This window comes from Eptatretus burgeri, chromosome 12 (genome assembly GCF_056783735.1).
Source record: "Eptatretus burgeri isolate ZD-2024b chromosome 12, Ebu_testis_v1, whole genome shotgun sequence".
Classification (NCBI taxonomy): Eukaryota; Metazoa; Chordata; class Myxini; order Myxiniformes; family Myxinidae; genus Eptatretus; species Eptatretus burgeri.
Window position 1 is genome coordinate 36,588,372 of NC_140972.1, and position 27,500 is coordinate 36,615,871.

Genomic DNA, 27,500 nt, shown 5'->3' on the forward strand with positions numbered 1-27,500 from the left:
ACGGGGGGGCCAATTGGCACGATCGTGGTGAGGCCGAAAGGCCCACCCGTGACTAGTTCCCGGCGTTAGTCCGAGAGGGTCACGACGGAATTGTCCGTCCGGTGGGCAACGTGCCGCGATTCGAGTTACGTGGCCGCACGCACGCCGGCGGGCGCGAATTCGCAACAATATATACAGGGGGCTGCAAAAATAGGTATAAAGTAAGGATTATACCAGTATTATAATAGTGGTGCTAGGATTCATTTAATACTAGAATTCATTTAATTCATTAAAATCAAAAGCATTTGAGGGATTAATATGTATATTATTGATATGTTTATTATTGGTATGTTATTATTGGTATGCTTGTATAATGAATAAAACACGTTTTGTGCGCACGTTTTGTTTTTCAAGACTGTATACCTACTTTTGCAGCCCCCTGTATATACATATATATATATATATATATATATATATATATATATATATATATATATATATATATACATATACATATATATATATATATACATATACATATACATATACATATATATATATATATATATACATATACATATACATATATATATATATATATATATATATATATATATATATATATATATATATACATATATACATACATATATATATATATATATATATATATATATATATATATATATATATATATATATACATATATACATACATATATATACATATATACATACATATATATATATATATATATACATTATACATTTATATATATATATATATACATTATACATTATACATTATATATATATATATATATATATATATATATATATATATATATATATATATATATATATATATATATATATATATATACATATATATAGTTACGGTTTTCGGAGGCCCTGGTGAGACACATGCCAACACGTCAGGGATTAAGAAATTTCTGGTTTAGTTATATGACCTCACCCCTTGTATCAGTGGAAAGGGGAATGCATTGCGTTGGTATTAGAAAAATCAAACCCCTTTGTGATTCTTCTCTATCTAAATTCTCTGTCTGTGTGTCTGTGTCTGTGTCTGTGTCTGTGTCTGTGTCTGTGTCTGTGTCTGTGTCTGTGTCTGTGTCTGTGTCTGTGTCTGTGTCTGTGTCTGTGTCTGTGTCTGTGTCTGTGTCTGTGTCTGTGTCTGTGTCTGTGTCTGTGTCTGTGTCTATGTCTATGTCTATGTCTATGTCTATGTCTCTGTCTCTGTCTCTGTCTCTGTCTCTGTCTCTGTCTCTGTCTCTGTCTCTGTCTCTGTCTCTGTCTCTGTCTCTGTCTCTCTCTCTCTCTCTCTCTCTCTGTCTCTCTCTCTCTCTCTCTCTCTCTCTCTCTCTCTCTCTCTCTCTCTCTGCAGTGCATGCATGCACGCTTCACCACACACAACCTTAAACTAAACATTACAACCAACACTACAAAACAAACATTACAAAGCCAGTAACTGTGAATTCAATCAACCAGCAACATAATATGGTAGCGCAGACCCATGCACTGCAGATGGGCGGGCCTCCCGTGCCATCGACTACCGATGCCCTGCCTTGGTCGTCGGAAGTACGGTGGGAGCTGGGCTCATGCAATGAGCATCGCATAGATAAAAGATGGCCCAATAAGGAGATGACAATCCAATAAGCTAAAACTGCAATCACAAGTGCAACTAGGAGCTGCGTAGTCCCGAAACCATGCCTTTCCTAAGGTCCATATAAGCTGATGGATTCAAGAGCTGAGAACTTGCACATCTGGGGAATTGATGAGCCAAGACTGAAACTGCGAGGATGAACGAGCTGGTAAATGTGGTGCAGCAGAGAGATGAGAATTGGACCAAGCAGCAGAGTTTCCCTGGATCATTAGCCAGTATATATTGACAACAGTGGAACGTTGGGAAGCACAGTCCTTTTCTGAGGTGATTCATTTTCCGGGAAGGTAAAGTGGGATTTGGATGCTGGACCATACCTAAATTAAGCATCTCAGGCAGCAGCTGTGGTTGCTTAGCTTCCGTCATGCCACGGAGTTTTCTGTGGCTTGTCGGCTTCAGGGTCAACAGCTGGGAAGTGGGTCCGAGAACTTACTCTCGTGACCGCTGAACCCGTAACATTTGATGTTGTCAGGAGTGAGACTGGACCTGAGGCGCAACAAGAGGCCCCTTAAAATTTAATGACAACAGTGTAGCAAGGGTGGAAATTAAATGAAGGCAGCTATGTCTAATCAAGACGGGGCAGGACCAGGTAGGTGCAAGCAGGTTGGACGTCGTTTTTATGTCAGATCAATGGAGGCAATTAATGGAGATAATGACACTGTTCAAATAAGTAATATCCAACAAGGCCAAATGGATGGGCAAGCGAAGTATAGAGGTTATGTATGAGCAGTAGATAACAATAATTCAGGCTGAGCTTAAGGCCAAAATGAAGGCTTGTCAGACCAGGGCAGGAGAAAAAGGCAACAGGACAGGCAGGCATGGAGCCAAAAATTGGACGCTGGCCGAGCAGAGGCAAAATCTGGTTTGGCAGCCCCTGGCAGAGAAAGTGACATGGGATGGGAAGAGCTGGCCATGCGAAAAGTGAATGTGGCATGCACGCAGGACAAGCAGAAAGTGATGGTAACCAATCATACCAAGGGTAAAATAGAAAGGGTACAATACCACGAAGGGTAAAGGAAGAAATAGGACCATGGGAGATGGAGGGTAAAAATGAAAGCGAGCTGGACCGGGAGATCAAGATAACAGATAGATTATGTACAGAGCCAGATCATGATAGTAAGTTAATATTTCAAACGGGAGCATCAGAGGGACAAATAAAAAGGATGGTAGGATAGGAAATTGGGGACAAAATTTGTGCAGGGTGTACGTGACCCCACAGGTAAGCACATGCGTGCAGTGGGAGCCGACAGAAAAGGCCGATCGAGAGGTGGAGTCGGCATTTTGCACAGAGAGGAGCCAGCCAGGTCAGCACTTTCTGTGTTGTTGATGCAGCTTCGGTCGATCAAATGTTTAAAGTTTTGCATTGATCGGTTGAGCAGTTTCAGAGATGAAGATTTTAAAAGGTTTTTGCTTTGATCAAATAAGTCTGCCCGACGACGTGACCAATGATGTAATCGTTATTGTTATTAAGCTTTTTCACAATCAGTAGTCAACCATATATGTGAAAATACACATTGATCAGTTAAACTTTTTTTTGAGGTATTATGGCTGCCAGACCATGTGATTGATGATGTCATTGCTTACAAAGCTTTTTACATGTGTGAGGTTGATCATATATTTGAAGTTTTGCATATATCGGTGAAGCAATTTCAGAGAAGACGATTTTTAAAGCTATTCCTTCAGTCCAATATGGTTGCCAAATGACATGACCGATGATGTTTTTGTTTTCAAACTTATGGGTGGTCGATCATATTGTCGTGGATCCGGAGTTCGAAGCCTGCCACGAGGGGAAGCACTTGGGTCCATCCCGAATGCCCGGTCCTGAGGCCGCCGGGCACAGATAACGCCGCACACTTGCAGGTTGCTAGGCAACCACACACCCGATTGGCATGGCCCGCCCTTTACGTGCCCAAAGCCGTGATGGAGGCCCCCAGCCCCCCACCCCCCCCAACACACGCGCAAAACACTCTGTCACTGTTCTGCACTGAAGCATGCCTGCAAGAAGCGCCGCACCTCACAGGCCACGATGAGCATAAAGCGTCATGAACATGCATGTGAGATGCGACATGAACATGTACTTGAGAGCACCCAATGGGTTAACGACCACAGATGGGTTGAACATTCCCAATTAAGCAACACGCGAATGGAGGGAACTTGGAGAGGAATTCCGCAGGACCGAGGGATGACGAAATGGCCGCAAGGTTGAAGGCAAGAACGATGGGGTGAAGGAGGGACTGCTGAAAGGATATTTGATGAAGGGGAGATTATTGGTAGACTATTGAAACAGAATGATGATGTAAAGGAAGAAGGATTGAAAGTAACAAAGGGATTGAACAGAATGATGGTGTGAAGGAAGAAAGATTCAAAGTAACAGAGGGGAGAAGGTGGGGGAGGGGGGGGACACATTACACTGGAAAAATACAGCCTAGCCAACGCATGCCCCCCAAACCAAGGACTATCTGTACAAAGACTAATGAAATAACTGATCCTTGGGTCACCTACATGTCCATGTATGCTCTTCCCCAGGTGTAAGTTTTCAAAACCATAACAATATGTTTAAAGTTTCGCTTCGATCAGTTAAGCGGTTTCAGTGAAGAAGATTTTAAAGGTTTTTCCTTTAATCCAATCTGGCGGCCAAAAAAGGCCAAACTTCAAAAACAAAATTTGTTAAACACTAGTTAGCATCTGTCTCGATAAAAAGTTCAAATCTCGTAGAGCTGGCTCTCATGGTTTTCTCGGAATCTTCTCCACAAAATTTGCCTAGAATAATAACAATCTTTACAAGAACAACAGGCCTCCAGGAAGCATGATGAATCGTGATCACTTGGTGCTATAACAAGGAATAACAAGGAAATCCAACACAGGTGGAGGCCATTCAGCCCATTATGCCTGCGTGAGCACCACACCAACCCATCAACACAAGATCCAACGAAGAAAATGCAAAAAATGTTTTTAATTAATGAACGAATGTTTTTTGTTTGTTTGTAGTTTTTTGGGGTTTCTTTTCCTTTTCTTCCCCTCAGGGGAGGGGGCATGGGCTTGGTTAAAAACACATAACATCAACCACACAACCCCCCTTGACAAGACCCCCCACCAACAGCACTCCATACACATGCACACAATCACCCATCAATGCTCAAACTACCTAAAAGTCTTATCAACATCCCCATACCCCTCTATCTCCATAACTTCCAGGTACCTATCTAATTCTAATTTAAACTTATCTACTTTTTCTGCTGCCACTACCTTTTTCCAGGGAGGCCATTCCATGCATGAACGACTCTCTGAGTAAAAGTCCCCTGCCTTACTACCATCTAAACTCTCATCTTCTTTACTCTCAGGCTATGCCCTCTGGTCCTATCACTCTCTACTCTGTTGAATAATTCATCTGCACTTATTTTATCTATACCTTTCATTATCTTAAACTATCTCAAGAAAAGAAAGTGCACATATATTGGAAATGACTGGAAAAATCACTTGTGGATGTAACATGGCAGGAAACGAACAGGTACGTCCAGAAGCAGTTTCTCTGGTCATTGTATCTCAAGCTTACAGACAAAGAAACAAGTTGGAACTTTTGCATTGTGAGTACAGTATTCACTCATTACTCATCTTTATAATGATACAGCTAAATTTATTTAGTGAGTCTTAATTCATTGCAATTTTTGAAGATCTATAAAGTTGGTCATGCTCCCTTTGAAAGAGTTAATATAAAATCAAATTTCTTGCCTTGTTAAAACGATGAGAATGAATTATTATTTCCTTCAGTGTTGTTTGGATAATAGTCATATTTTATATGTTGATACAAAAAGAAATGTTTCTCAATCCCCTGCCTAAATCACCTGCAGTAAACCTGTTGAAATTTGTTTCAATCAGTGTATTATTGCTACATATTTGCATATTTGATATTTTGAAAACAAATTACAAACATCCCAAGTTATATCTGCCTCCACTGTCAATGTTAATTACACCAGTCTGTCCAGAGGCAAACGACAAAGTAACACAACAAAAAAAATTTATTTAACCATAAACTCCTTTGTAAAGGTTTAAAATGTAAAAAAAAATTGCAACTCCAGAACACCCTCCACTCCCATCCATAATTACACCCCATAACATTCGGCAAGTCTTTGGTAAGTAATATGTTAATGGGATGTGGTTGCAGGTGGTCCTTTGCAAATTTCACTTACAGGTGATCAGACTTGAAAAGAAACATGGACTTGTAGGGAGGGTCTTGTTGAGAGGCAGAATTTTCTTCTTCTTCCCATTTTTCCCTACCTCCTCCTTCAAAAAACACAAAAGCACAAAAACAGGAATGAAGCATGAGGATCAAGAAGACACAATACACAAAGTGATAATCACTCAGTCACAGATGAAGACGACTCATTGAATGAAACATAGAACCTGAACCTTCCCTGCTGAGAAACAATACTAGTTTGCAGTGCCTTCATTTTTGAAGACTCTCCCTATGCTTTATTATGGAGATGATTCATTGGAAGAGAAAGCTTGATTGGAGATGTTCAAAATGAGCTATAATTATATAAAACTGAATCCCACTGAAAGTTCAACACAGCAATAAATTGCCATTACACCATAAGGATGTAGTTAAGGAGTCTAATATACTGAAGAATATTTGAAAGACATGGAAGTTTCCATGACAACAAAACTGCCATGTGAAGTATGTTATGAGTACATTCAAATACTTCACACCACTATCAAATTCTTCTTTGTTTGAATGCAGCACAAGGCTGCAGGGTAGCATCATTGGTTGAGGGCATGGCTGTGCTAGTGATGCAATGCCCTCTGCTGGTTTCAGCAGGGATTTGGAATTTGGCCATGTTGCAGGCAATTTAGCTCACCTATTCTTCACAAAAGACACTAAGGGATCTTTAACGTCTACCTGGCAAATGGGACGCCCAGTTTAACATTCATGCGAGGGACGGCACACACACTGATGAATCATCTGGCCTATGAATGCCAGTTTATAGCTGGGTCAAGATTCAAACCCAGGCCAGATGGCTTAGAGGTGAGTGTGCATACCTCCAGGCCATCCTGTCAGCCCACTATCAAATGAAACAGTTAGATATAAATAAAAATAATAACTGATTATGTCAGTTAAAAACGAGAAGGGCACTCTGTAGAGCGCATACCTCCGCCATGTAATGCCTGATCCACGAGAACATATCGGGCCCAATACATTTTTGAAATATCATGCTATATATCATTTTTGGCCCTATCTCTCAATGGTGAAGAATTACTTTAAAATCATCACATCTTGATCTGGATTCGGATCTCCACCAAAATCGAACCAATTCTTCCTTGTCATACATCCAACATGTCCACCAAGTTTCGTCGGAATCCGTCGACAACTTTTTGAGATATCGGCTATATATCATTTTTGGACCTATCTCTCAAGGGTGAAGAATCACTTTAAAATTCTCGTAGTCGGATCTGGATCCGGATCTTCACAAAAATCTAACCAGTTCATCCTTGTCACACACTCATCGTGCCCACCAGAGTTCATCCGGATCCGTCCACAACTTTTTGAGATATCCTACACACACAGACAAACAGACAAACAGACAGACGGAGAGGGGTGAAAGCATAACCTCCTTCACCTTCGGTGTTGAAGGTAATTAAGGAGTCAGATTTATGTCAGAGCAAGATGGATATAAGCAAGTTAGATCGTCACACATTACAACATTGTAAAAACTGCTCAAAACGACCCTTGTGGTTCAAGAGAAAAGACAATACAAACCTTCCTGCAGGAGCAAAGGGCACGGAGGAACAGTGCTCGGTGACGGTTGCTTTGCTATTAGTCGGCTGTTCCACTGATTGTCGGCCACTTCAGGACGAGGCTCTGGAGCTACTTGTGTGGGTTGTAATGTCCTGGATAGAGTAGATTGATATTTGTAACATGTAGTTCAATAGGATGATGTCCATTTATTTTTGTGTCTACTCTATTACTATAGAAGGGTGCACTTGTGTTTGAATAAATGTGATTATGGTCTTGAAGGAGCTTTATGTGGTTATGTTTTGTATACCCAATCTAGGCTCATGGAAGGATGAGGTGATGGAGGGTAGAAGGTAGTGGCACTAATACATGGACGTAACAAGTCATGGAATGGACAAGTTTGAAAAGGAGAGCATAAAATGAAGGAAATGTAGTTACCTGGTTGAGTTGAAGGGGTGGGGTGGCATAATTTATGGGATCAAGAGTGGTTTTACACACCACTAAAGAAACGGAAGAAAATGTGGTAACAATAACCAAGTATGAGAAACAATTGTAGCCAATTCATATCTTATGGGGCCTCAGTGTACTACTAAGGCTGAACCGATGGGAGTTGCAATTATTTGGGCAGATGCTGCTCACAACATGTTAACAATGTTAATACGAGATTCTCAGAGTGAAACTTCCAGAAATACTTCGCATAATTTGAATCAGGAGATTGAAACAAACACAGGTGCAAACAGAAACAAGCACAGACAGTTTGAGCAAATAATTTCTTTGATCTGGTTCATTCTCTCACCCTCCCCGATCTTCCTGTTTGTCTCCGATGGAGGTGGGAGGTACCACTTGAACCTCCTCTCCATTGATTCTCTCAACAACCCTCCTTGAGACTTCATTTTTTTCTTGGTGTTGGCAAGTTTCTCTTCTACTTTCACCCTCACACCTGGAAGGAACAGATAAATGTGACCCCAGCACTTGAGTGCATGCTCTATTTTATCTGCTAAAGTGAGCCAAATTATGGTAGGTTTCATCTCATTTATGCACTTTGAGCACAGGTTCCTACTTGAGATGACCAATCACATCTCATCAACAAGTAATGGGCTGGTTAGATGATTAATTTAAGCATCACTTTTACTTTTGTAAAATATAAAAAGAGATCTTGATTACATTTTAAATTTTCACAATTAAAAAAAATTATATTAACACTGTAACTTCAGAAAAACACAGCGACTGAGCTTGGATGAATTCTTTAAAGACATTCCTTTTATCTCCACACTCAGCAATTGTGGAAGTTCCTCTTCTACATAGATCCCAACCAATAGAGTTTGTCCAAGTTACATCCTTGAAATGCTGAGCATCAAGCAAGAAAGCAGTATATGCCATTTTTAGTCTTTGATATGACTCAGTCAGGGTTGTAATTGAACCAGTGAACTCCCAGACTCAGCAGCAGCGCTCTACAATTATGTAACCAAGCCTGACATTGGCTCAGCAGTAAGAGTGGCTGGCTTGGGATCGTCAGGTCCTGAGTTTGAGCCCTGTCGGCTGCTGAATTAACACCAGGTGGGGTTGACTCAGCCTGTCCTCCTTCCGAGGTCAGCGAAATGAGCACCTGTGTGTTGGTAATAGGGGCACTGCATCAGTGGCATAGCCGTGTCCCTCACCAATGATGCAGCCACGGGCTGCACATGAAAGTGCGTGTGTGTGTGTGTGTGTGTGTGTGTGTGTGTGTGTGTGTGTGTGTGTGTGTGTGTGTGTGTGTGTGTGTGTGTGTTATGCCAACGAGGTCGAATAAATACCATAGTAACAATGGATATGTCACAAAAACAAATAGCATATAGGACTGTTTAACCCAATAGATTAACAAACAAGTCACATTATTGTCATGACTCAAACTCATGATCATGATGCTGAAACAAAACGGGTCCAGATTATTTACCAAATTACACTGTTAAATACAATAGATAACAGGCAAGATCAGCACATTTAAATAATTTGATAATTTTATGAAACAGTTTCGATTGTATTATATGCATCAGTAAATTAAATTGAGTTGCCCATAGACTCACTGTGAGGAAACACTGTGGCTGGCATCCGCTTGCAGAGGTATATTGATATACTTAATTCATTTATTTATTAAGTTACAGAATATTGCATAAGGCTTCACAGGCTGTGCTATTTTTTGTGTATACAGAGTCGAGGCTTGAGGAGGTAGAACACAGAAGGGGGCTACTGTCAGACTGCATGTATCTTGCAGAACCTTAGGGGTGTCGAGGGTGGGGGGGGGGGGAAGTGGACAGGAGAATGGTGGACAAAGAACAGAAAGTGCAAAGGGTGCAATACCAGAAAGGAGGCCATAGAAAACAGAGAGAGCACCGAGCTGTCTGAGATGCAAAAGTGATAGGCCTATTGATTCAGCCCTTATCGCGATAGTTTCCAATGACTTTGAAGACCTTGGTTTTCAAGGCATCGAGCTGAGCAAGGTATGAGGCAGGGGTCCTATTTTGTATGAGGCAGGGGTCCCAGTCCAGAAGGGAGAGAAAAATTCCATCAAACTGCAGATGAAGACCTTGTAAGTATTGTCGGACCTCGCTATTCGTGGGGGAGGGGGGGGATATGTTCCTGCAAATGCCGTGAATTTCTCCATTCATATCTTATGAATCCATGACTAGCAGGGCATTGTTGGGGGATAGGGTACCGGTGGTTCGTGATTCATGAGGGAAAATCAAAAATCCTGTGAAAAACACTAAAAATGCCTGCAAAAAAACCTGAATACACATGCAAAAAAAAAAAATAAACCACGTGTGACTTCTTTAAGGTCACACTGAGGTGAACAGAGCTGCTATCCACCAGGAGCGACTCCTTGAGGAATAGCTGCCTACGAGAGATTCCGATGAGAATCGATCTACAGAGTAACCATGAAAAATATGTTTGCCTCATAACGTCACCAAATGACGTCATAATGTCTCAAGCTTGACATATCTAGAAAGCACTCATCGAGGTGTTCAATTTGAGGTACTACACGATATGATTCCTAAAACTTGAAAATTTGACCTTGGGGTCAAATATGTTTGACCTTAGGCGCTAACCATGAAGGTCAAGGCCAATCGCCACCAAAAACTAATCAGCTGAGCGCCAGACCATATACGACATTCGCATAAAGTTTGGAGACAATTCGATTGAAATTACTCAAAAAATAAGGGTTTCGTCGACTCCCCCTGATTTGCGACAAAGTGACCTTGACCTTTGACCTTGACCTTCAAAATTTTATGCGCTGAAAGGGACCTCTATAGGCCTCTGATATGCGAAGTTACAAAAATTTCCAATGATAACTGTGCTCTGCAGAGTGATTTATACGTGATTACAGACAAAAAAAAACATATGAAGGTCAAGGCCAATCACCACCAAAAATTAATCAGCTGAGCGCCAGACCATGAACTATATTCCCATGAAGTTTGAAGACGATCCGATCAAAATTACTCAAAAAATAAGGGTTTCGTCGACTCCCCTGATTTGCGACAAAGTGATCTTGACCTTTGACCTTGACCTTCAAAATTTTATGCGCTGAAAGGGACCTCTATAGGCCTCTGATATGCGAAGTTACAAAAATTTCCAATGATAACTGTGCTCTGCAGAATTTTTTATACGTGATTACAGACAAACAAAAAGCAAAAAACAAAAACAAAAAAAAAACATACAAGCTGACAAACATATCTTGCAAAAACTTTGTTTTGGCAAGATAAAAACGCTAAAAAGGAACCACGAAAATGCCCACGAAAACGCAAAAATGCGATAAAACCAGGAATACGCCCATGAAAAACCACACTAATGTGAAAAACCATGAATACACAAAGCACAATGCCATGAATGTCAAAGCAGGTTGCATTTTCTAAACCGCGAATATGCGGGTTCTGTGAATAGCAGGGTCCGACAGTATATAAAAGTTCATATGTGCGAAAGAAAGACTGCACGATGGAGGATAACCAGTCTGCTCGATTGGGAAGCCAGCTTAGACACGCATGCGATTTCCCAAGAAAGATCATGGCTGACCGTGAGGCCTAAAAGTTTGAGTGACTGAACTTCTTCCAGAGTATTATTAAGAAAGTAGATGGGAGCGTTCACCAGAAGGTCTTCCGGAGAACAGAGTGAGAGTGTGAGATTTGTAAGGATTGAAAGAACTATTTTAAATGTAGGGTAGCTCATGATTCTATCAAGGTCTTCAGAGAGCAAATGGGCTGCTGCCTGCCTATCTGAAGGATGAGCGACAGCAGAGAGTGGAGTCATCAGCAAAGAGATTTTCCAGACAGTCAGGAAGATATTTGATCTACATTAGAAATAGGACTGGGCCCAAGACACTGCCTTGAGGAATTCCGGCCTTGACAGGGAAAGGAGCAAAGAGGATCCTGGTGAGAGCCGCATGTTCGCTACATCAGTAGAGGAACTCAGTAAAGCCATATGCGGAGGCAGCCTTCGATGCCATCGGCAGAGAGTTTGGAGAGCAAGGCAGGATGCAAGACTGTATCGAATGCTCAATATATATCTGAAGAGACGGCCCTTATTTCATGTCTGTTGGGAGGGCAGAAGCAACATGCTCAGGGGAGAGTAACCATGTCTCAATCTGACCTGACGGTCTGAGGTCAGATGGTTGAAGAAGAGGAAGGATTTGATGTCAACTGTGATGATAGATTCCATAACCTTTTTGATGATTGAAAGTTGGCTAATAAATTTGTATTTTAGAGGATTTGTTTTTGCCCCATGTTTGAAGAATGTCGTGACACTGGCTGACTTCCAAACATACGGAAGATGACCTCGGGGAAATTATCGGGTTCACAGAGCAGATATCAGTTGTGCTCGAGCAACAGAGCATGTTTTTAACAAACGTGCAGTTATGCCATCCTGGTCATTTGCAGAATCAAATTTGAGGATTGCCAGAAGCCTCTCTACCTTATCAGTTGAAAAAGATTCACAGTCAACAAGCAGTTGGGTTGGGTGGGTACAGAGAGCGAGGGTTTGGGGAGACACGATTTGGAAGCAAACACAGAATTGAGGAATTCAGCCTTCTCATGAGCTGAGTCAGCTGTGGTGCCATTTGAAATGAGGGAAGGGATGGAGGGAAGTATACTCCAGAGATAAACTTGACAACATGCCAACCGATCTTTGAAGAAGGAGACCTAGTTTGAAATGTCAGTCCTGAGATTGGCCAGATGTTGTTTTCTGGCTCTCCTGAGATTGGACACATACATACTGTGGGCTTTGTGGAATGAACTGTGGTTGCCTTCATTCAGATTTGCTTCACAGGAAGAGAAGGCAAGTTATTTCAAGGCAACTGCCTCACCACAGGTTTCAGTGCATCATGAGCAGGAGGATGTGTATGATAATGTAGACGATAGTGCATGAATCTAAGCATAAGAGAGAGCATGTTTCTGTGGAAGAATTCCCAGGCCCCAATTATATCAGGGGCAGTGGACATAAGAGATCAGTCCTGAAGTGAGATGACAGCTTGCAGTGTCTGACAGTCAGCCTGAGTGAACTGTCAGACTCAGCAGTGCTGAGGTGGCTTTCTGAAATAGGAGATGTTCACTCTTACAAGCATGTGATCAGACAAACCAATTGGAGCAGAGGTAGAACAGGAGACATTCGCAGGAAATTTGGTCATTACCAATTCCAGAAGAGGATTTGCCATTGGCAGAAATCAGGTTGGAAAGTTCATCAATTGAGTCAGACTCATGGAGTCACAGAAGTCCTTTACTGAAGTGCCATGGCTGGTGAATGAGGTAGCAACACCCAGCCAATCGGCAAGGTGGCAGTTGAAACGAGAATGGCATTCAATGGAGTGCATACCTCTGCCAGGCTGAACACTTTACTGATCCCACTGATCAGCAGAATGTAGATTCGAATTCCCAATGTGGATTCGGATTCACATCTTTCTCAGCTCAAGTCTGAACTCTCAAGCCTCTCTCCCTCCTCCGAATCCTGGTGGCATCTAATCAAATCTGTTTCTGGGATATGTTCCCCCTCCATCCCCTCCCTTACCTCAAATGGCCACACTGCTGATACCGCACGTGAAAAGGCTGAATGCCTAAACTCGGTGTTTGCATTTGAAATCTTGTGTCCAAAACCCATCACTTTCTGTACCCACCTACCCAGTCGCACCCAACTGTCCCTGGGCTCTGTGTCCTTTTCTTCTGACAAAGTGGAGAGTTTGCTGTCAAACCTCGACTCAGATTCTGTAACCGGTCCAGACGGCATCAGCCCACGTGTCCTAAAAACCTGCTCATCTGCTCTTGCTCACTCTCTCTCCATTCTATTCACCCTCTCATTTGCTTAAAGTCATCTGCCATCTGCTCAGAAATCAGCAAACATTACTGTCCTGCATAAAAAAGGTGCAAAAACAGATCCCTGCAACTACAGACCAATCAGCCTTCTTCCAATCATCAGCAAGATTATGGAATCCATCATCGCTTCAGACATTAAATCCTTCCTCTTCTCGAATGGCTTGATTTCCGATCATCAATTTGGTTTCAGACCAGGTCACTCTACTCTGGATATGCTGCTTCTGCTCTCCCAACAATGGAAGGAGGTCCTCAATGCTGGAAATGAAATCAGAGCCATATCCCTGGACATATCACGTCCTTTTGACATGGTCTGGCACCCTGCCCTGCTCACCAAACTCTGTTCTTATGGTATCCAAAGCCATCTCCACTCATGGCTCGCAGACTTCCTCTTCTGTCACAGTCAACGTGTGGCCCTAAATGGAGTTCTTTCATCCCCTCTTCCTGTCCAGGTTGGAGTTCCTCAAGGCAGCGTTTTGGGCCCTGTTCTTTTTCTGGTTTTCATCAATGATCTCTCCCGACTCTCTGGAAAATCCTCTTTATCTCTTTGCTGATGACTTCACCCTCTGCTGTACCATCTGTCATGCTGCAAGCAGCAGCTTCTTCGCTCTCTGCAGACTTGAGCAAAATCACAAACTGTTCCAACATGTGGAACATGTCTTTCAATCCTGACAAATCTCACACTTTCACTATGTCTCTCTGAAAGGACCATTTGGAACCCCCCCCCCCCGCCCCCATCTACTTTCTCCACAATCCTCTGGAAGAAGTCCTTTCTTTCAAGCCTCCAGGTCTCACTATCTGCCATGATCATTCTTGGGAAAGCCACATTTCCAACCCCGCCTCCAAAGCCAGTCGCCCACTGGGAATCCTCCGTCGTACAAAGTCCTTCCTCGGCGCACCTGAGCTCCTGACCACATACAAAGCTTTTGTCTGCAACCTGGTGGAGTACTGCTCTTCCCTCTGGGATTGTGCTCCTGCCTCTCGCCTTTCTCAACTTCACGCTGTGGAAACCAAGGCATTTCGGATCAGTGCTATCTCTTGTGATGAGGCTGAGTCTTTGGGCCTCTCACTCTCTCACCGCAGGCAGGTCGGTGGTATTTCTGTCTTCCACTGTCTCCGTTCCGGTCTCGCCCTCCCCCTCCCCCGCTCTGTCTGCGATTTGTCTCCACCATATTTCCGCAGGGCGCTCAAGGTCCGCCAACAACCCCCTTCTGGTAAAACTACCAAAATCACGAATCACTGCTCACCTTCACTCTTTCATTCCTCTTTGTTTCCAGACTTTGGAATAAACTCCCACACTCTCTTCAATCCCATTCTTCCCTTCAGGCCTTCAAAACAGCTATTCACCACCACCTCTTATCTTCCCCCATCCAAATCCTCAATCATTTTAACCCCGTTCATCCACCCCAAACCCACCTCCTTCAAATTCCCTGCTTTCCTTCCTGAAAGTCCCTGAAATGTCCATCTTGTACACCCAGTGTTCCCCACCCCATCCCTCTCCCTTCCACAGATCTCCTAATGTCTCTGTTCCCCACTGTTTTGTCCTTCCCACTCCCGCCACTCTTGTCTCATGCCCCCCTTGCTGTGCGTTTTGTTTTGTGTTAGCTCTCATACGAGCCTCGACAAGGTATACAAAAAAAATAAAAATATCGAATCGGCTTGTTGTCACCTCACCAACTCATCCACCAAGTTTTGCTATAACTCGTCCACAATTTTTTGAAATACAATGCTATATGTCCCACCTCTCAATGGTGAAGAATCACATAAAAAATTCTCGAATCCAAATCCAGATATTCACAAAAATCGAATCAATTTTTCCTTGTTACATACCCAACCTTTCCACCAAGTTTCATCCGAATCCATCAACAACCTTTTGAAATATCGTGCTATACTATTATATCATTTTTGGCCCTATCTCCCAATGGTGAAGAATTGCTTTAACAATTCTCGTATTTGGATCCAGATCTGGGTCTTCAACAAAATGTCATAATTTTGTCATTGTCACACACACAGCCTGTCCACCAAATTTCATCCGAATCCATCCACTTTTTTGCCACATCCTGCTCACACAGATAGACAAACAAACAGACAGACAGACAGACAGGGGTGAAAACATAACCTCCATTCACCTTCAGTGGTGGTGGTTATTTATTTATTCATAAGCAGCCTCTGTCTGCTTGGTGCATCATTTTCTGGGGGTGGAACCTGTACTCACTGGTGCAATGCCCTCTGTTATCAGTAATTTGGTACTCATTTTGTCAACTTCAGCAGGATAACTTCTTCTTCTTTCGGCTGCTCCCGTTAGGGGTCGCCACAGCGGATCATCCGTGTGATCCGCATAGTGATTTGGCACATGTTTTACGCTGGATGCCCTTACTGACGCAACGCTGGTCGCCTCTTACGACACAGGGATATGGTACACCTATTTTAACCGGGGTATACACTGGCCCAGTACACTGGTACTCATTTCGCCGACCTTGGAAGGATGACAGGCTGAGTCAACCCCCTGGTGTATTAATTCAGTGGCCCAACGGGGCTTGAACTCAAGACCTTTTGGATTCCAAGCCACTGCCCAAACCACTGCGCCAACACCAGGCTTTACTTCAGCAGGATAACAGCCTGGGTAAACTCACCTAATGTTAGTGCCACAGCACAACAAGGGCTTGAACTCAAGATCCAAAGATCTCAAGCCAGCTACCTTAACCGCTAAGCCAACACCAAGCTTGGTGGCAGAGGTAATTGCCACATTTGAGGAAGAGAGAGTTGAGATTCGTGATTAAAAATTGGTCCACGTTGGTAGAGACGGAGAGATATACAATAAATGGAGTCATCACCATTAGGACAGTGCAGCACGAATATGAACAAGAGGTGTGTGCAGAGGGGAAGTTGCAGCCACAGGTACTGTTGGAGGGTTGGAAGTTCAAGAGCAGTACATGAACAGTGAGAAATTGAGTTGGTGATGTAAACTGCATCTCTGCTGCAGGGACAAGGTTCGGACCTATCGAACCAAATGAGACAATAGCCATGGAGAGACACGAAAGAGTTGGGGATGCCCTGTCGGAGAAAGGATTCTGTGAAGCAGATAATGTCTGGTTTATCAGCAATGGCCTGGATTGAGAGATCTGCCAGGGCAGAGGCCTTAGATGTTGGAGGTCCCCACACAATTAGGAGGAGGGGAGAAGGGGCTGTTGGCAGGGTGCAGGAATGTGGAGAGGGGGTGGGGGGGAATTGGAGATTGGGTTGGGGAAACTTGAAGAGGTGATGGGGTAGGGGTAAAGCTGGGAGAGGGTGAGGCAATGGGGGAATATGGGAGGGGATTGGCTGAGGGGGAAGCTGGGAGGGAGTAGATAGAGTGTGAAGCTGAGAGGGGGCAGGGTGAGTGTGAAGGTGAGAAGATGCGGTGCATGGGGTATGCAGAGAGGGGGCATGGGGTCAGGTCAGGTTAGATCTGTGACCTGCTACAGGTACCATATAAACCTGTACTAACCTGTTCCATGGTCGGGTTGTCGGCGACTAAACCGTCTCCCCCACCAGGTTTTCTGGTGAGGAGGATGTTTGGATATGGACACCCAGCAGGATTAAAAACAAAACCTGTCAAAGGGCGGAGGAGCTCCTTGTGAGCCAACGGCCATCCATATCTAGTGCCCAACTGTGTCTGCGGATGTCCTCCTGCAGTTGGATTACTTTTTTATTAGGAGGTTGGTGGCAGGATTTGCACTCCGGCTACCGTAAAACCCTTCATTCCGCAAAACACAAAAATGCAAAAAAATCTGAAAACCCACTCCGTGGGAGTACCTCCTGTGCAGCTTCCCTTTGCAGGGCAGTTCACCGGATGTTGGGATTGGGGCAAAGCCTTCGGGACCCCCAATCTTTGATGACAGGAGGGAAACCACGGGGTAACAACCCTGGGTCAGATTGCGGGAGAGTGTGTCAGAGTGGTGCTGAGGTGTCGTCCACCAGACGGCGGTCTCCTTGGGTTAACCTGAGGCCGTTCCTTCCGGTGGGTGCCTGGAATGTCCTATCCCTAAGAGAGGATGATCACCTGTCTCTATTATCATCTGAGCTCAAGCGTTTGGACATCGGGATTGCAGCTCTCTCTGAGGTTCGGAGACCGGATTGCAGCGAGATAATGGTGGGTGGTTACACCTACTATTGGTCTGGTCGCTCTGATGGTTACCATACCCAAGGAGTTGCTGTAGCTGTGTCCAATAAGCTGACTCCAATGATAATTGAGGTAACACCTGTCAACGAGCGTAGTATGAGACCAAGGATTCATCACTCCTTGGGTGTCCTTTCCCTGGTCTCTGTTTATGCTCCGACTGAGGCGAGTGATCTCACCGTGAAGGACACATTCTATGCCACGATCGAGTCTGTGGTTGATCAGTGCCCCAGATGAGATACACTTCTAGTCTTGGGGGATTTCAATGCATCGACTGGAACTGATAGGGATGGTTATGAGGTGTGTGTTGGTCCCCATGGGTCAGAAACTATGAACCAGAATAGCACTAAGTTCCTTGACTTTGCAAGAAGTCATGGACTTAGGGTGGCTGGTTCATGGTTTCAGCGCCCACAAGCTCATCGCTGGACTTGGTATTCCAACGCTGGCGGTGTGGCAAAGGAGATTGACCATGTCCTAATTGACGGTCGTTGGAGGATGATCCAGAACTGCAGGGTCTACCGGAGTGCTCAGTTCCTCAATACTGACCACAGGCTTGTTGTACCAACTCTAAAGATGCACCTTAAATCCTGGAGAATGGTACCATCCCAGCCTAGGCTGGATGTTGGCAAGCTCAGGGATGAGAGAGTAGCTGAGGAGTTTGCGAACAGGCTGAGTGGACACTTGGGGGGTCTGGGTGCTTTGGGGGGTCCTGAAGAGTTGTGGAGTGCCTTCAAGACCACCGTCCTTGATGTTGCCGGTGGATGTCTTGGAACTCACCGCAGGGCAAAGAAGAATTTTGTCTCTCAAGGGACACTGGATACCATTGACCAGAGTCGCAGGGCCAGGCTGAATGGCAGAGCTGAGCTGTTCAGGGAGCTGAGGTGTAAAACTGAACGTGCACTGAGGGTGGACAAGGGGGCCTTTGTGCGAGGAATCTGTGAGGAGGTAGAGCATCACCTGTGGACAGGTGATTCTCGTCCCACTTGCAGGGAAATTCGTGCATTGCGTTCATCCAAGCCCATCCCTTGGAGCACTGCAGTTAGAGCAGAGAGTGGCAGGCTCTTGACAGAGGAGTCTGAAGGGAAGGCCTGCTGGGCCGGTTACTTTGAGCGGTTGTACCAGGCTGATCCCCCAGCTGTCAAGTTGGACGTCAAGGGTGTTACAATCCCTGTTGCTGACCCTCGAATCAACTGTGGTCCACCTTCGCTCGTGGAAACACGGGCTGCGGTGAACCGGTTGAAACGGGGCAAAGCTCCAGGGATATGTGGCATCCATGCTGAACTTCTCAAGGCTGGTGGAAATGCTGCACTTGTGTCATTGCATGCAGTTTTGTGCTCTGCCTGGAACACAGGCATCATCCCAACTGACTGGAAGAGGGGCCTTGTTGTTCCTCTCTGGAAAGGGAAGGGTGATCGCCAAGACTGCAACAACTACCGAGGGGTGACGCTGCTCTCAGTGCCGGGCCAGGTCTTTGCTCGGATAATTCTTGATAGGGTTTGCCACCATCTGCTTGAGCACCAGCGTCCAGAGCAGTCAGGCTTTACACCAAAGAGGTCAACGATTGACCGTATCCTTGCTCTTCGTGTCCTCACCGAACGCAGACGAGAGTTTCAGCAGGGGCTGCTTGCAGCCTGTGTTGATCTCTGTAAAGCGTTCGATTCAGTGAATCGGGATGTCCTCTGGAGGATTCTTGGTCTTCGTAGGGTGCCACCAAAACTGATCGATCTGATGTCTGAACTCTACTCTGGTACTGAGAGTGCTGTGAAGTGTGGTGGCACCATCTCTGACTTATTCCAGTTGTTACTGGAGTTCGTCAGGGGTGTGTACTGGCCCCCACACTTTTCAGTACTTGTATGGACTGGATTTTAGGGAGAATGTCAGAGAGATCAAGCTGCGGTGCATCGTTTGGGAATGTCAAGATCTCGGACCTTGATTTTGCAGATGATGCAGTCATCTTTGCGGAGACTTTAAATATCCTTTTGAGGGCCCTTGAGGTGCTGAATGAGGAGTCGGAGCCGCTGGGATTACGGGTTTCTTGGGTCAAAACTAAGATCCAGCCTTTCGGTGACATCTTGGATGCTGCTGTCGTGTCTGTGTCTGTTTGTGGTGAGGATGTTGAGGTCGTGGAGAGATTCACTTACCTTGGCAGTGATATTCATGTCTCTGCTGGCTGTGAGTCAGAGGTCAATAGACGTCTGGGTCAGGCCTGGGGAGTCATGGATTCACTGGATCATGGGGTGTTGCGCTGCCGGTACCTGTGCGGGAGGACGAAAGTCCGAGTCTTCAGGTCCTTGGTACTTCCAGTCTTGCTCTATGGATGCGAGACTTGGACTCTGACCAAGGATCTGAGACGGAGACTTAATTCCTTTGGTACAAGGTCTCTTCGGAGAATCCTTGGCTTTCGCTGGTCGGATTTTGTGTCCAACGAGCGGTTGCTGAGAGAGACTCGGATGACATTTGTTACTTGCATAGTCCGTGAGCATCAGTTGCGGCTGTATGGACATGTAGCTCGTTTTCCTGATGCTGATCCTGCTCACCAGATTCTCTCAGCGAGGGAGTCTCATGAGTGGAGGAGGCCAGTGGGCTGACCACGTGCCTCGTGGTTGCAGCAGGTTGACCATCATCTCAAGGAGATGGGGATGGGCCTGGCATCTGCCTGGGGGATGGCCAGACGGAGGCCCCTGGAGTACCGGCGGAAAGTGGATGCAGCGACGCGCTGTTCTGGCACATGCTCCCATACCTGACCTGACCTGGCATGGGGTGGAATGACGCTAAGTTGGGGGACACAGAGAAGGGGTTGGGGTGGGAAGATGTGGGCATGGATGTGATGATGAGGGGGAGGTTACTAACGTGGAGAGGTTTGACATGGTTCATGGACGTGAAGGTCATGTGAGGTTGATGGTCATCTGTAGGCAACCTTTGCCGACTGTATTTCTTGTAATCCCCCATTCAGATATCCCACTTGAGGGGTGAAAAGAGGAGATATTAAATGCATGGAGGAAAGTCATGCTGTAAGTATGGAGGGACGGTCGATGGACTGAGCATTTACAATTTCCACGGGTTTGAGAAAGAAACTTTGAAGAAGAGGAAGAAGTCAGGATGAAGAAGAACAACTGGGGTGTTCCTGGCAGAGAGATATGGCAAATTAAGAATTTTATAAAGTTACTGAAAGCTTTTAAGCAAGTTAGTTCAATTAGGAGAAATATTCGTTCAATTAAGGCATTGTCACACCTTGACGTTTTCGCCAGCGTATGGCAAGGTATCAAAATGTGTGTAAAACGCTGGCGTACGCTGAACTATTGATGTTTTTTTTCCAGTTTTGGATGTATTCATAACGAGTTGGACGTATGCATAACATTTTAGTAACGTACACAGAACGTTTCGACAACATATAGATAACTTATATCAACGAATGCTGAGCGTGTTTGTCAGCGTTCACAACCTATGCCCAACGATAATCTAACTTATGTATAGCATGCGGCAGCGTATCACTGACGATCACGTGGTGTAGCCTATTAAAAGGCTGCGGCTCAACGATTCAAATCATAACCACACTAGACATCTAAGTGTCAAGCCCGCTGTCACACCTTGACGTTTTAGCCAGCGTATGACGACATATGAAAAATTTGCTGAATACGCTGTGGCACACATCAAATACGTTATGGGTAAGTTTTGTATACGTTAAGAGCACGCTGAAGCACGCTGGCATACATCGTAGTATGCCGAGTACGTCGACAAATTTTCAGCATGTTGAAATTTTTTTGACGTATGCCAGCGTATGACACACGTACTGCATACGCTGGCCATAAGTTGTAGGCAGTTACGCGATCGTTGACACACGTCGACACACGTTACTTGTAAGTTACTCATAAGTCGAAACACGTCGAGGTAATGTTTAGCGTCAGTGTTCCAGACTCCCTGTTTTTTTTTTTTTTTCTTCAGCATCACGGTGATGTTGACGCTTCAATTTCTAGTGCGGTTATGATTTAAATCGTTGAGCAGCAGCCTATTAATTATTTATATTATAACCGCACTAGAAATCGAAGTGTCAACATCACAGTCATACCGAAGAAAAAAAGCAAAAAAACAAAAAAAAAAAAACCATGGAGTCTGGAACACTGACACTAAACATTACCTCGACGTGTTTCGACTTATGAGTAACTTAAAAGTAACGTGTGTGGACGTGTGTCAACGATCGCGTAACATGTCTACAACATGTTACTCATAGGTTAGAAATAAGTTTCGGGTACGCTAAACATTACATCGACGTGTTTCAACCTATGAGTAACTTACAAGTAACGTGTATCGACGTGTGTCAACGATCGCGTAACGTGCCTACAACTTATGGCCAGCGTCTGCGGAACGTGAGTCATATGCTGGCATACGTCGAAAAAATTCAAGCATGTTAAAATATGTCGACAAGCTCGGCGTACTACGACGTATACCAGCGTACTACGACGTATGCAAAACTTACCCATAACGTATTCGACGTGTGCCAGCGTTTTTGACAAATTTTTCATACGTCGTCGGCATACGCTGGCTAAATCGTCAAGGTGTGACAGGGCCTTTAGGAGGTATTGAGATTGTAGAAGTCATAATGAATGAATGAAGGAAGGAAATAACAGGCAGAATGAGTTTGTGATTTTATTTGGAGTTAAATGGTTTATTTATTTATTTTGAAGCAAAGAGTGGGAAATAAAGTCGAGAGTTCAGCTGAGGAGCATGACAGGATACCATTTAGGGTAAATGTAAGCTGAATTAGGTCTGTGTCACATCAGAGACAGTATGAGCATGTTCGCTAGCAGAGGCCTTGCTATATACAGTAGGCTCGACACTTTCACAAAAACACAAAATTTAATAATACACACCAACAAGGAGCAATTAAGATATGGAAATTGGAAGAAAGCACAATTAACAACAGAAATGAAACGATAAAATAAAGACACTACAAATCCGGTCTGTAAACTCAGCTTTGATGAACTTCAAACGATGTATGAAGTGCAGTAGCATATTTTCATGCAAATACCCTGCCCCTTGTACACCCCACACCTGGAGAAAAAGTGATCTCAGAAAAAAAAAGTGATCTAGGAAAAAACTTGAAAGGATTCCACGAAAACTATGCAAAACTTTTCCTTTGTAAAGTAATAGGAAGGCAACAGAGTGCTGGGTGGAACTATGACTGTCAATGACAATCCACAAAAGACACTGTGTGTGTGTGTGTGTGTGTGTGTGTGTGTGTGTGTGTGTGTGTGTGTGTGTGTGTGTGTGTGTGTGTGTGTGTGTGTGTGTGTGTGTGTGTGTGTGTGTGTGTGTGTGTGTGTGTGTGTGTGTGTGTGCGTGCATGCGTGCGCGTGTGTGTTCGATACAACTGTCTTTTCTAGGGACAACCATTATCCAAAGAAAGATGGAGGGACGGTTGCACATGATAATTTCTCATGACCATCCCTACCTTGTTTACATACTTTCTGGAGAAACATCCCTATGTCCTTTTACATTTAAAAAAAATGTGTTTATCACTTGTAAATATTACAATCAAACTTTCAAAAGCAAACTGCCTCTTTTTGTATCTCCTTCATAATTTACAGTAACTTAGTCACTTGTGGTTATGCCATGTGCTATATCGTAAAATACTGTTATGTATAATCCGCACATGAGTATTGCCCGCAGTTGGAATTTTTGGAACTTTTTTGGTGTATAACTCCTGGGTTATTTGCATGAAAATATGGTAAATGTCAAACACACTCAGACCAGGAACCATAAGTCTCATCATTGCAATGAAGTCTTTGTTATCAAGTCTTCTGGTTGGACTCTGGTGTTGTTCGCTCCCTGTGCCAGCATTATATGTCCTTCTGACTTAACAGACTTTGTGAATCTGCATTTGCACTACTTTCCCTTTGTGCAGTTTTGCTTCTTCTATGAATTTCTCATTTCTTAACCTCTTTTCTCCTCATTGATTTCCCCTTTACATTCCCGTTTATATTGTCATGGTTCTTGGAACCGTATGCATACAAACATACAGTTGTCCCGAAGTTAGCTATTCCATTAAGTATATGTGTAGATAGATCCCTACCTTGTTTGTAGTGGGAAGACACTGGGGTGCGTTGCAATGTTTTTTTGTAAGATTAATAAATCTTTATATCCCCCTCCATAATGAACCACAGTACCTTCTTCTCGCCTTCCGAGGCAGAATCTTTGTGTAGTACCTTTTTGGCAAATCCAGACACGCGTAGAGTGGGCAGGCTTCCCGGCATGGCCGAAACCTTGCCCAGAAAGGGCGGCCCCATGGAAGCCCCATCCAATCAGGGCGAACAGTGACGTCGGCTTCACTAAGGCCCCTCCCCGCTGAGGGAGATCTATAAATTACGACACCGTTCATTCAGAGTGGTCTGGTGAGCTGGAAAGTGAGTCGTCTTGAGAGTGAGCTGGAAAGCGAGTCGTCTTGAGCGGAGCGTTGGAGTGAGACAGTCCGTCGGCTGGTAGCGAAAGAAAGGAGGAAGGTCGTAGAGTGGTTGCGCTCTTTGGGGGTCGTTCGTTTCGAGTGTGAGAGAGCTGGGAAGACCTCGACCCGAACTTGACCGGGTCTCTCGTAGGGTCCTGTCTGCAGCCCTGATCCCCGCATCGGACTCCGCTCTACTCGACCCAGGCTCCTTCGCAGACATGGTCCCCATGTGGGCGGCTGTGGACTGAGCCGAACGACCATTGACAGGTGCCGCACCATGGAGCATCCCTTCCTTCCAATGTTCAGGTACCCAAAAGAACTGCGATCTCAGCTCACCTCCCTCTCTGGCTGCAAAAGGTCCTTTGCCATACATCTGGGTTTATTTTTGTCTGAGTGTGTCGTGCCGTCTTTAAGTCGAATTGCATAAGTGTTTTTATTTGATCATTGTAAATCTTGCCTGTTTTATTCTCGCGACAAGTCTGCTCTGTGTCTCCTTTGTAAGTTGCTGTAAAATTGTCGCACTACATCTTTCTCTCATCTTCACCTGCATAACACCCAAATAAACCTGTTCCTGTGCCACATAAATTTCCTCGCTTAGTGTAAATAAATTATTGTAGAAATGTTCCCAGTTCGTTTTCGTCTTTTCCTTCATTGGTCCAGCATGGTTCGGATCTGAGTTTTAGCCGGGTCTTTATTCCCGATATTCTGTTCATTCTAGCCAGTACGTCCTTGGTAGTTCCGCTCTGCTGCATCCGATCCGGAAAGGTGGTTGGTTGTTGGTAGAGTGATCCGGATCGGGCAAGGTGTACCGAGGGTGTGGTTCCCGGGTAGACGACACCACGTGGTTAATTAGGTAAATTGGTTCTAGACAAAAAGACCCTACGCTACGCGGTGGAGGTATTGGCGTCCATGGTCGGTTAAGCGACCCGCCGCCTCATGGAATTATCCGTGAGCGACGGCCTACAATTCCGGGAGTCTGGTGGGAGACGACTTAATTTCCCCCACCTAGCGGTCGCTCTCGCTAACCGGTCCCCGGCCCGCAACAATATTATCTTGATATTTGCTTTTATCTATCAACGTGGGTATAATTATTCACACGGACTGGAGCAAGGTAAGCCTCGAGTGTATTCCACTCACTGCTTGCCAATGTATTTTGCCTTTACTTATTTTTTGTCTATTTTACTTGAAACTTATCTGTATCAACTGACCTGTGTTTGTGTCGATGCCGATGATGCCGATGGTGATGCTGATGGTGGTGATGATGATGATGGTGGGTTCTCTTTCGTTCTCTTACTTTCTCTCCTTTCCCACATTGCTCTCCTTTTATTTGTCTTCCTTCTTCACTCCCTTCCTCTCCACGATCATCTACTACCTTCCTTCGATGTCTATGGTGCCTATGATGACCTAAGCACAAGAGAAAAATCATTAAATAAAATAATTAAACGAATAGATCCATTTTTGAAAGGCAGTTAATATAGGAAATACCTCACCAAAAAAAAAACAATTATATGTTAATGATGTATAATACATATTACAAAAAAAATGCAAAAAAAAACCCCATTCATTTTAAATATTAATTAAGAAAAAGTAGTCACAAGTAACATTTTTACAGGAAAACGAATGTTGTTCATGGAAATAAACTCCACTATGTCTCTTTACTTGTATCATTCTTCCCAAATAAAAAGTGATGCATAAACAAATGTACAATGAGAAAGTGAAACAAATGTACAATGAGAAAGTGAAACAAAAAGCTGAGTCATTCAAAATGTAATTCAGACAAACTTGGTCCTCACTTTTCCTTGGTGTCACCTCTGCTTCACTTTCTTCCTCTCCTCCCTTTCCAGCAACGACCTCTCCTCGCCATCTGTGCCGAACTTTCCTTCCACTTTCACCTACTCTTTTACATCTCTCAACATCTCTCGGCTCCTGTCTCTCTCTTCTCAGTTTATCTCCATCTTTAACTCTTTCCCTTTCCTTTATCCTCTCTTGACTCCTCATATTCTCTCTTAGCATTTCTCCATTTCTCTCTTCAACCTTCTCAACTTCTGGGTTCACTTTCCAACCAGACACCTTGATCTCTCCTTCTCCATGTGTCTCACCAGCTTTCATTGACTCTCTCTCATCTGCTCTGACACATTCTCCATGGTCATCCACTGGACCATGAGACAAGGTAAGAGGCCTGTGCCAATAAGAAGGTGGAGGATGCATGGAGTAGGAGGAAGAGTAGTGTGCCGATGGAGAGGGAGAAATACGTGCTGGGGGAAGAGAAGTGTGGGAGAGTCCAGAAGAGCGGGAAAGCCGCAGTTTTACTGTTTGTTTCTCCCAGACAGAAAGAGGACGTGAGGTTTGTGGCCTGTTTGGTAACAGAATATAAATGAGGAAGAAGACAAGAATGAATTAAAATATACAATCCTCTTTTTATGAGATATCAATCATGCATTTCAACCATATATGCTGAAAACTCACGACTTGATTTGGGGTGTATACTTACTGAAGGTGCAGTATTTATCGAAAAATATAATACAAAAACCACACACACCCCATTTTTCATGAAACTGTTCCTCACAAAATTGAAATTGTTTAATGAACATTAACGGCTAAAATAGCTGTACACCTAAAGTAAGAACTTTAATAACTTGTTCGTGACCGATTAACTGGATCATCAGTTGGGTGACTGACTGGATCATGAGCTGAGCTCCGTTTTTTGTAAAGGTTTCAACTTATTTACCTTGAGAACCTCTCCAAATGGTGGGTCCACAACAGTAGATCCACAACCTCAGCTGCATCCAGTCAGTCAACCCACAAACCCAGTTTCAAAATTTTAAATAGAACTTTACCAAAAGATGTTTACCATTCTTGCAATAGTCTTTCATGTGTTATCATACATTTGTAAGCCTTATCACAGGTTCCATTGGAGAGAATGAATATGATATTTTACATTACTTCTGAATACATACACACCTGGCATTGCAGGTTACATGTATTGTACGTTATTCAGAAAATCCATTTTGCTTAACACTGAATCGAGCTGTTATTTAAATACAAAAAACTGGCATTGTACGCAGTCCACCACATGCTCTACGGTGCCACATAGGGACCACTGAAAATGTGTTTACTTGAATGTTTCACCAATATATAATAAACAGTGTCGTAGATTTTCCACCATACTAAAAAGACAAGTCAGTGGGA

The 27,500-nt window shown here is 44.0% G+C and overlaps 1 protein-coding gene across 6 annotated transcripts in view; it reads right to left on the reverse strand.

Moving 5' to 3' along the window:
* Positions 1-27,500, reverse strand: part of LOC147015421 (voltage-dependent N-type calcium channel subunit alpha-1B-like) — a 293,408-nt gene that overhangs the window by 107,016 nt on the left and 158,892 nt on the right. For all 6 annotated transcript variants that reach the window (XM_085850152.1, XM_085850151.1, XM_085850153.1 and 3 more), the window contains 5 exons: positions 26,105-26,664; positions 25,520-25,715; positions 8,184-8,327; positions 7,412-7,542; positions 5,844-5,937 (listed from right to left, as the gene is read on the reverse strand). In XM_085850152.1, the coding sequence (XP_085706278.1) occupies positions 5,844-5,937; positions 7,412-7,542; positions 8,184-8,327; positions 25,520-25,715; positions 26,105-26,664 (1,125 nt within the window). The remainder of the gene's footprint in view (positions 1-5,843; positions 5,938-7,411; positions 7,543-8,183; positions 8,328-25,519; positions 25,716-26,104; positions 26,665-27,500) is intronic.